This window comes from Alosa sapidissima, chromosome 9 (genome assembly GCF_018492685.1).
Source record: "Alosa sapidissima isolate fAloSap1 chromosome 9, fAloSap1.pri, whole genome shotgun sequence".
Taxonomy (NCBI): Eukaryota; Metazoa; Chordata; class Actinopteri; order Clupeiformes; family Clupeidae; genus Alosa; species Alosa sapidissima.
The window spans coordinates 21,346,959-21,356,958 of record NC_055965.1 but is presented as its reverse complement, the minus strand read 5'-3'; the positions used below and the strand labels follow the sequence as shown (position 1 = coordinate 21,356,958).

General features: G+C 43.6%; 2 protein-coding genes across 2 annotated transcripts in view; both read left to right on the top strand.

The window, feature by feature from the left end:
- The window catches only part of LOC121718035 (NACHT, LRR and PYD domains-containing protein 12-like), a 1,225,568-nt gene that overhangs the window by 703,265 nt on the left and 512,303 nt on the right, over positions 1–10,000 (top strand). The window lies entirely within an intron of this gene.
- The window catches only part of LOC121718037 (collagen alpha-1(XI) chain-like), a 77,467-nt gene that overhangs the window by 66,136 nt on the left and 1,331 nt on the right, over positions 1–10,000 (top strand). The window contains 15 exon segments of the mRNA XM_042102818.1: positions 219–272; positions 412–465; positions 705–758; positions 926–1,033; positions 2,268–2,321; positions 2,403–2,456; positions 2,731–2,838; positions 3,619–3,672; positions 5,031–5,066; positions 5,754–5,807; positions 6,204–6,555; positions 8,132–8,244; positions 8,443–8,511; positions 8,963–9,196; positions 9,601–10,000. The exon segment at positions 9,601–10,000 is cut by the window's right edge and continues 1,331 nt beyond it. Coding sequence (XP_041958752.1) covers positions 219–272; positions 412–465; positions 705–758; positions 926–1,033; positions 2,268–2,321; positions 2,403–2,456; positions 2,731–2,838; positions 3,619–3,672; positions 5,031–5,066; positions 5,754–5,807; positions 6,204–6,555; positions 8,132–8,244; positions 8,443–8,511; positions 8,963–9,196; positions 9,601–9,747 — 1,545 coding nt within the window. The 3' untranslated portion in view covers positions 9,748–10,000.

The following is a 10,000-nucleotide window of genomic DNA, read 5'->3' as shown; positions in this document are numbered from 1 at the left end:
CCTTCTCTATCTCTCTCTCTCTCTCTGTCTATTTGTCCTGTTTAGTGTATTATTCACTCACCTGCTCAGCCAATTCAGGCTATTTGAGAAATTACTTTATCAGTTAAATGTTTAACTGGTGATGTAAGCTGATTTGAGTTCAAATTGCTTTTGATGTGGTTGTTGTGGTTGTTGTTGTTTTTAATGAAGTAATTAACCGTTTAATTCATTTCCGTCAGGGTGTAGACGGCTCAGTAGGATCTAAGGGTGACAATGGGGACCCAGGCAAAGCTGTGAGTCTGTCTTCCCCACACATAGTGCTACTGTAACTTTCCTCACTTCTCTGTTTGAATACTATTCATTGCTGTGGTTGTGGTTGTTGTTATTTTTGTTTGTTGTTTTTGTTTACCACTCTTATTGCACCATGCGTAGGGACCTCCAGGGGCTTCAGGAGAACCAGGTCCACCTGGGAGACCAGGCCGAAGGGTGAGTACTGCTCCACCTCTCCTTGCATCAATTACCTCTCTCTCTCTCTCTCTCTCTCTCTCTCTCCCTCTCTCTCCCTCTCTCTCTCTCCCTCTCTCTCTCTCCCTCTCCCTCCCTCTCTCTCTCTCTCTCTCTCTCCCTGTCTCTCTCTCTCTCTCACCATGTCTCCACATATCCAGAGGAGATCTCTTGACTGTGCTTGTTTGATGTGGTTGTCCCATGACTTTTGTGTTTTACAGGGTCACCTGGGTCCAGTTGGAAAAGAGGGCAAACCAGGCATGAAAGGCGAAAAGGTACAGGGCAAACACAAATCACTAAAACAAATGTTCCTAAACTTAACATAGACATTTAGTATATTGCAAAAGAAAGAAAAAAAAACGGTAAAACCATTGCTTCCTGGTTAATGAAAATGCTTAAAAAACAATTTACGAATGGTGTCATGCGCTGTCTTTAACACCAGGGAGCGCCGGGATATGAGGGGCTTCTTGGGAAGACCGGTCCAGTGGGTGGACAGGGGAATCCTGGGAAACCTGGACCACAGGGCCTCCGGGGCATCCCTGGGCCAGCGGTGAGTCCCATCAACACACAGATGCTTTAAAGGGGGAGTTAAAGGTGCAGTCTGTGAATCACATCCAAAGCACTTTTGGCCAAATTGTGCTCACTTTCATGTAGCTGGTTAGTGTTCGTTTTGAGTGGGGGAACTTATCAACAAATATCAACAAATATCAACAACCGTATCAACCTTATCAACATTTCCCTTTTAATCCGACTGAGAAAACACATGCATGTGAACATGGTTTGTGAGACTCACAGGGCCAGATGTACATACATTTGCGAACGTAGTGTTATCAGCGTCATGGACACACCGCAGATTGCGTATGCTGTCAGACCCAAGTTTCCGTCGTATTTATCAATCGTTCACAGCTTAGTGTAAACTGCGCCTTTCTCTGCCTTTCTCCGCCCATAAACACAATTTACGAACGTCCACAACTGAATGGTAGAGCCTACATACTGTACAGTACAAGCGATGAAGTTAACTGATGACAACATTAAAAAGAATCAAATGTTTAGCGATCATGAAATAATACCATACATGATAAGATGTCAACAAGCAGGGAGATAAAAGAACAGTAGTTCTACTCAAACTACTTGTGCACGTAGGCTATGGAAGATTGGTCAAATCTAGCAAGTAGGAAAATTTAAGTGAATGGTATGAAAGTGAAAGTAAGACATTCGAAAAGCCAACGTAAGTTAAGGTTGCTTTTGATAGTACAAACTTACAAAACTGGTGCTCTAAATAGCGATTCTGTTGTGTTTGAAAGGTTCTCTTATTGGCGCATTGAACTGCAATTTGGATTAACACCTGCTTTTACAAGGCGGAAGTATTTGGGCGCAGAATAGACGTGCGCTTTCAGGAGCAGTCTTTGTACATACCGCGGAATACATAATTAGGCGCTCTTTACTCTTCCCCTCCCATCTTTTTACGCTAAACTCCCACTTTCTCCTGGATCCTCCCATAAATTCATATGCATGACACGAAAATCGCAAATTGCCATTTTCAACAGGCAGTTTGCGCTTTTACATCATTGCGGCCTGTTTGTACATACCTCGCACAGATTTTACACGCACGTTGCGAAACAAATATGCCTGAAGTGGGCGCAAAAGCGTGTTTACTGAATGTGATTATTAAGAATATACTTTTATTCATTCTTTTTTCTTCTTGTCTTTCTTTCTTTCTTTCCTTCCTTCCCTCCTTTATTCTTTCTATCTTTCTTTCTTCCTCTCTTTCTTTCTTTCCCAAGGGAGAACAAGGCTTGAATGGACCGCCCGGCCAGACAGGACCTCCTGGACCTATGGTGAGGTTCCGCATTTGTGTGATGTCACAAAATGATTCCCTTTGACCAAGACCTTGGACTGACATGTGTCCTCACCTCTAGGGTCCACCAGGACTACCGGGGTTGAAAGGAGACCCAGGAAAGAAAGGAGAAAAGGTTATTTTTACACACACACAAGCACACACACATACACCAACAAATAAACAAATGCACACACAGATGCGCACACACGCACGCACACACACACACACACACAGATTCTAATTTTGTGTGTCTGCGTGGTCATGGAGAAAGGTTTATTTTTTACTTACACACAAGCACCAAACCTGCACCCACAAATACACACACACACACACACACACACACACACACACACACACACACACACACACACACACACAGATAGACTCCAATATGTTTGTGTCGTCAGGGCCACGGCGGTCTTATCGGCCTGATCGGACCTCCTGGTGAGGCCGGAGAGAAGGGAGACAGAGGGTTGCCTGGCAACCAAGGAGCACAAGGAGCCAAAGGAGAGGAGGTGAGTTTAAAAATAAACAAATAAACAACTAGACAAACGGATGATGACTAAATAGACAAAAGGGCAGTTTCATAAACGATGAACCAAGACCAAGATGACCCGTTTGAAGAGGCTTGTGCGTGGAGGGTCTGTGTGTGTTTCTTACAGTGACTGGAGCAGCAAGAGATTTAGCATGTATTTATGTTATGCACACACTCTCTGTAACTCTTTCTCTTTCGCCAAAACATAGACATACACACACACACACACACACACACACACGCACTCCATATGGTCCGAGTAACGTAAACATTTCATCAGCAAAGGATGGATGAGCAGCAACTCCATAGGTTCCTCAGCTGTTTGTATTAGTATGAACACTTGAGTCTAATCAAGGCCTTCCTTCCTCTCTCTCCTCTCCTCTCTTCTTTTCTTTTCTCTTTTCTTCTCTTCCTCTTCTCTTCTCTTCTCTCCTCTTCTCTCCTCTCCTCTCCTCTTCTCTCCTCTCCTCTCCTCTCTCCTCTTCTCTTCTCTCCCCTCCTCTCTTCTCTTCTCTTCTCTTCTCTCCTCTTCTCTCCTCTTCTCTTCTCTTCTCTTCTCTCCTCTCCTCTCCTCTCCTCTCTCCTCTCCTCTCCTCTCCTCTCCTCTCTTCTCTTCTCTCCTCTCTTCTTTTCTCTCCTCCCTTCTTCTCTCCTCTTCTCTTCTCTTCTTTTCTCTCCTCCCTTCTTCTCTCCTCTCCTCTTCCTGCTCTTCTCTCCACTTCTATCTTTTTCTATCCCCTCTCTCTCCTCCATGTTGTAGGGTCCCCTTGGTCCTCCAGGCCTCAATGGACCACCTGGTCCTCCAGGTCTCGCAGTAAGTATCTAATATAGTATGTATGTGTCTATGTATGTATGTATGTATGTATCTATGTATGTATGTGTCTATGTATGTATGTAGATAGATAGATAGATAGATAGATAGATAGATAGATAGATAGATACTTTATTGATCCCCAAGGGGAAATTCAAGGGTCTCAGTAGCATGCAGACATCACACACAACATGCACTTACAGCAGAAATGGTAAACATAAGTATAAGTATAAACATATAACTAAACTCCACTGTACAATAAAGACAGTAGAAGATAAGAAAGATAAGAAAACTAACAATACTAAATACACTATATAAATTAAATTAAGAAAGTCCAATGTGCTTCAGGGTGATCAAGCATAAGACGCTTGTAGTGACAGGGCCGGGACTGGTAAGGTGCTAAAGGGAGTGAGTGTCATGGTGAAGGTGCAAACAGTAGTCCAACCATAGTCCTTAGTTATGTGTGCATGGCAAGGTGCTCAAGAGAGTGAGTGTCATGGTGAAGGTGCAAAAAGTAGTCCAACGTTAGTCCAACAGTGCAACAGTGCAAGAGTAATGTCTAGAGACCAGCATAAATAATATGGACAAATAGGAGAGTAAAGTATAATGTAGACAAGGTAAAATAAAAAACTATGTCAGTGCAAGAACAGGTTGAGGTAATAGGGTTATAGCCATTCATTCATTCAGTATTGTAGCAGAAGCCTGACCGCAGCCATTGATCATGTGTGCTAATATAGCATGAAAAACAGTGTAGCAGTAAAACAGTAGTGAAAACATTAGGCTGTGTACATTAGTAAAACAGTAGTAAAACAGTAGTAAAGCAGTGGTGGGCAGTCAGTACTCAAACATGGGGAGGGTGGAGAGGCAGACAGACTAAGCAGAGAAGTCTTCCCTTTAGTGAGGCATTGAGTCTATCTCTCCTCTTCCCTTTAGTGAGGCATTGAATGTATGTGTGTATGTATGTATGTGTGTGTGTGTGTGTTTGTATGTATGTATCTATATATGTATGTGTGTATGTGTGTGTGTGTGTATGTATGTATGTATGTATGTATGTGTGTGTGTGTGTGTGTGTATGTATGTATGTATTTATGTATGTATGTATGTATGTACAGTATGTATGCATGTATCTGACTATCTTTCTGTCTGTTATTTCATTCCCTCAAACATATTCAAATAAATGTAAACGTTCCATCTGCCGTTAGGTTCGGATATATGGGATCAATGTTGTATATAATCAAAATGTCCTGGTACCTTTCTGTTTCTGTAGCGCTGTTTCCACTTTTCGAGCATGACGTTGTGTGAGCACCAGAGTCCATGTTGTGTGTTATTATTATTATTTTTTTTTTTTTTGTCTCTTGTAGGGAGCTACAGGCCAGCAAGGATCCAAAGGCAATCAGGTGAGGCAATCTGAGCTCACTGTGACTAAGTGTGATTAATGACAATGGGTAGAGTCATTCATTATTCATTGACAAAGCTTCTCGTCTTTACCCGTGTGTGTGTATGTTTTCTGTGCGTGCATGTGTGTGTATGTGCATTTTTGTGTGTGCGCATCCGTATGTGTGTCCTTGTGTGTGATTGTGCGTGTGTATGTGTGTACGCATGCTTGTATGTGTGAGTGAGTGTGTGTGTGTGTGTGTGTGGCTTGCATGTATATATGTGCACGCACCTATCCATCAGTGCGTTCTCCTTTGGACCACCTGTGTGTAAATTCACCTTTGACCCTCTCACAACCATTCAGAAGTGATCATTCCTCTCCTCCATCATCTGTCTCTCCTTCCATCCATCAAACCACTGGCCCATATGTCTCCCAGCCTCCCCTTCGTAGCTTACATTCCCAGAGCCACGAACAATGGAAGGTGCCATGGAGGTGTAATATATAGCACTGAAGACAGTGATGTATTTAGACTCCCATTCATTTTCAATGGCCAATTGAAGCCAACAATGTAGCCAACTGCCCACTTCTTAGTAAACAGTGTTTAGTGTTGGCACCAAAGTTACGGCCTCCAAGCAGTATGTGTCCTGTAACACACACACACACACACACACAGACTGTAAGTGATCACGCTCTGTTTTTCCATCTGCAGGGACCTATTGGCCCCCGAGGTGACCCAGGCCCTGCTGGACCCCCTGGACCTCCAGTAATCTTCTCTAACTCACCTATCTCCTTCATTTTCTTCCTTTATCTCTCATTCATTCTCATCTACCATCCTGTTTCTATCTCTCTCTCTCTCTCTCTCTCTCTCTCTCTCTCTCTCTTTTAATTCAATGTTGATTAAATTCAAAGAGCTTTATTGGCAAGACATAACAAATGTATTGACAAAAGCATTACTACATACATTCAAGCACATATGTACATCTCTCTCTCTCTCTCTCTCTCTCTAAAGAAAACTCAATGTGAAACACATTAACACATATGTAGTAACAAATGATATGTATTCAATTTAATTCAGCTCAGTTCACAAAATTTTATTTTATATATTTTATACTCACAACAAAACAAACCAACAAAACATGTTCCTTCTCTCCTTCCTCAGGGCCTGCCAGCGTTTAGCAGCCGTTCTCTGCCGTACCAGGGCGACGGAACCGGAACTGGCCGCCGGCGTCGCCACCCCACCACTGTGGACGGTGCCGCCATGGAGGACGACTCGGTGACGCTCGTCCGCGACGCAGATGAGGAAGAGGAGGAAGTGGACGAGGAGGGCATCTTCCTCAGCGACCAGCCGGCGGCAGCAGAGGGTGGCGAGGGCCAGGACATGGAGGAGGTGTTCGCCTCGCTGTCGTCCATGCGTGTGGAGGTAGAGAGCATGCGCACGCCGCTGGGCACGTTCGACAGTCCCGCGCGCACCTGCAAGGAGCTCTGGTACTGCCACCCTGAGTACAAGGACGGTAAGAACACGCCCCAAAACACACACACACATACACACACACACACACACACACACACACACACACACACACACACACATACATATACCTCCACATTCACACTCGCCAGTATCTGTGTTTCACTTATTTTCACAATTATATAACTATCTACCAGTATTTTAATATGTACTGTTTGTTTGTTTGTATTTACAAAACAAACCCACAATGTTGTTATTGGGCAATTCCACACAAAACTGTCACGTCCATAACGCCAACTAAATACCATGGCATTGTGTTGGCGTTACTGTATGGATGGGCTTGGAATTGCCCTAGTAGCAGAATTAGTAGCAATAGTAGTAGTAGTAGTAGTAGTAGTAGTAGTAGTAGTAGTTTATCTATTAGTATTAGAAGTAGCAGTTTATTTATGGAATAATATGTCGGTCTTAAAAAAACTTGTCTACCATCCCATTTGAATACTGATATGCTTTTCAAATCTCTACACTCTCTTCTCTTCTTCTACTTTTTCCCCCTCTTTCCCCCTTTCAGCCAGGCACTCATCCATATATTCATCATCCATCCTCCCATCCATACATTCAACACGCCACCCTGTTCCCGTCCATTGGGTTTCTTATATGCCTGTGAAGGCTCCAGTGATCACGCCACCCTGCCCATATGTGGCCCATGTGTAGAAAGCACCGTTTTATAGATGTTCACTTAACACGTGTACCTTAACGCTGTGTCTATGGTCACTCTATTCAGCGGCACATCCATCTATCGCGCCGCTACCCTACATGTGTTTCTAAGTGCTCGTAAACACGGCAGGGATGTGATGCCGTGTCTGTTCTTTATGGATAGGCCTTCTACATTTCCCATTTTAGCACAGAGAGAGGGAGAGAGAGAGCGAGGGAGAGAGAGAGACACTTACTTACAGAGGCATGAATGCACATTAGATCTCTCTACGTATCTCTTTCTCTTTGTCTCTCTCTCTCTCACACACAGACACACACAGACACACACACACACACACACACACAAAATCACAATGTCTTTGAAGCAGTATGAAACATTTCAAACGTCCTTTGGGTGTACAATGAGCTGTGCAACTACATTACTCTCACTCACTCCTGTCTCAGATGTGGATGGACACCTTTCTAACTGTCCATCCACACATTTGTCCTTCGGACCGTCCTTCTATCCTTCAGTCCATTCTTCCTCCATCCATCCATCCATCCATCCACCCACCCGCCTGTGCTTATATCTGTCCTTGCATTCATCCTGTTTGTCCATACATCATTCCATAATCCCATTTATTCATCCATCATTAATCCTCGCCATTGAAGTGCAACACTCCATCTCTCTCAGACTCAGACTCTGCAGAGTAATTGTATATGCATTTATGTTTCAATCTGCCTTTTCTCTGCAACGTTTAAAACTCCCATTCATTTTTCATTCATCCATCTATCCATCCATCTATCCATAATGTCTATCCGTCCTTCTTGCTTTCCCATTAGTTAGGATATGTGGTTCTCTCCATCCCGGAAGTCACTGATCTGTTGCACTCTTTTTTCTCTCTCTCTCTCTCTCTGACATGGTTCAGGTGAATACTGGATTGACCCGAACCAGGGTTGCCATAGAGATGCCTTCAAGGTGTTCTGCAACTTCACGGCAGAGGGAGACACGTGTTTGGACCCGGACAGCAAGTTCCAGTCGGTGGGTAACCAAACATACAGATTCACGCACAGACACACACGCACACAAGACACAGGCGCACATACACACACACACGCTTTGAACTTGTACAGTGTATGTAATAATGATACGACCCTATCGGAACACCCACTTTTACACTGTGTATCCAATTAGGACTCTGAATGTATTGACTGACAGCTTGACTGGCCTATTAAACAGGTTAAACTGGCTGCATGGAACAAGGAGAAGCCTGGCACTTGGTACAGTCAGTTCAAGAAAGGCTCCAAGGTGAGACACCGGACAGGAAACCCACACAGTAAACCCTGATCAATTCACAAAACATCAGATCAGATCCTAAAATCTGCAAACAGACATTATTTATATGATTATGTTTATGAATATGATTAATCATTGCATTTATGATTATGATATAGTCCAAAGCGTCTTAATATATATTTATCCTCTCTTCCTAGTTTATCTATGCTTTGTTCATTTGTTTGTTTCATGCATGGGTTTATATAATATGTATAATGAAAAATTATGGAAAAATGAGTGATTAACTAAACAAATGATTCATTTAATGAATGTATTCATTTAACCCTACATCCTATATCCTTATATCCTCTTCCTAATTTGTCTATACAGACTTATAATAAATAAACAATATAATATAATATCATTTATGATTTTGTATAATATTATATTATAAAAGTTCTTAATATATACCCTGCCCTCCTAGTTTGTGTACACGGACGTGAGTGGGCAGCCGGTGCATGTGGTGCAGCTGAACTTCCTGAAGCTGCTGAGTGCCACAGCCCACCAGACCTTCACCTACGTGTGCCAGAACTCGGCCGGCTGGTACGATAGCGCCTCCGGGGGGTACAGTCATGCACTGCGCTTCAGGGGGAGCGGAGGCGAGGAGCTCACCCACGAGAACTCGCAGTTCATCCAGCCACTCCGGGACGGCTGTCAGGTGTGTGTGTGTGTCTGTGTGTGGTTTACGTTTTGTTCTAATGTGTTGTTGAGTTTTATGAATAACTACAGATGTGCATATTCAGTCTTTTGATCAGTCTCTATGAATCCTACAGGATTCATGCTCATTTGTTAACGTAGCACTGACTGATCACCAAGAGTGGGCTAACGGTCTGACACAAATGGATAATGAAGGTTTTTGTAGCACACATTTGACTACTTGGCAATCTAAATATAACATGTAATTGTGGTTGTAGTAACACATGTATTACACCGTAAGGTTAGTGTAATAAGGGCAGGACAGAAGGCGGGTAAGAGAAGTGTGTGTGTGTGTGTGTGTGTGTGTGTGTGTGTGTGTGTGTGTGTGTGTGTGTGTAATAAATACAAGATTGTTCTCTTTTGCAGTCACGCGTTGGGCAGGAGAGGACTGTGCTAGAGTTCGATTCGCCGGACTCCGAGATGTTTCCCATCATGGACGTGGTCGTGTCGGACTTCGGCAACAGCAAGCAGAAGTTTGGCTTTGAGCTGGGACGTGTTTGCTTCAACGGCTAGCGCCCCCTGCAGTCTGGGAGTACTCACTGCAGTCGAGAGGGAAGGGACTTTGATGAGTGCCACTGCTTGTGTCTGAGTTAAGACATACACAAGCCAGCGGAGGGCGCCACGGTTTATTGTGTCACAAACGGAAAACATTCTCTCCTGAGGTCAGGTGACCACGAAGCAGCCAATGGGAGGTCACAGCAGTCTCTGCCAGGACTCAGGCAAATAAAAAAGAACACTTTGGGCCAGTTTCTTGGACATCGATTAA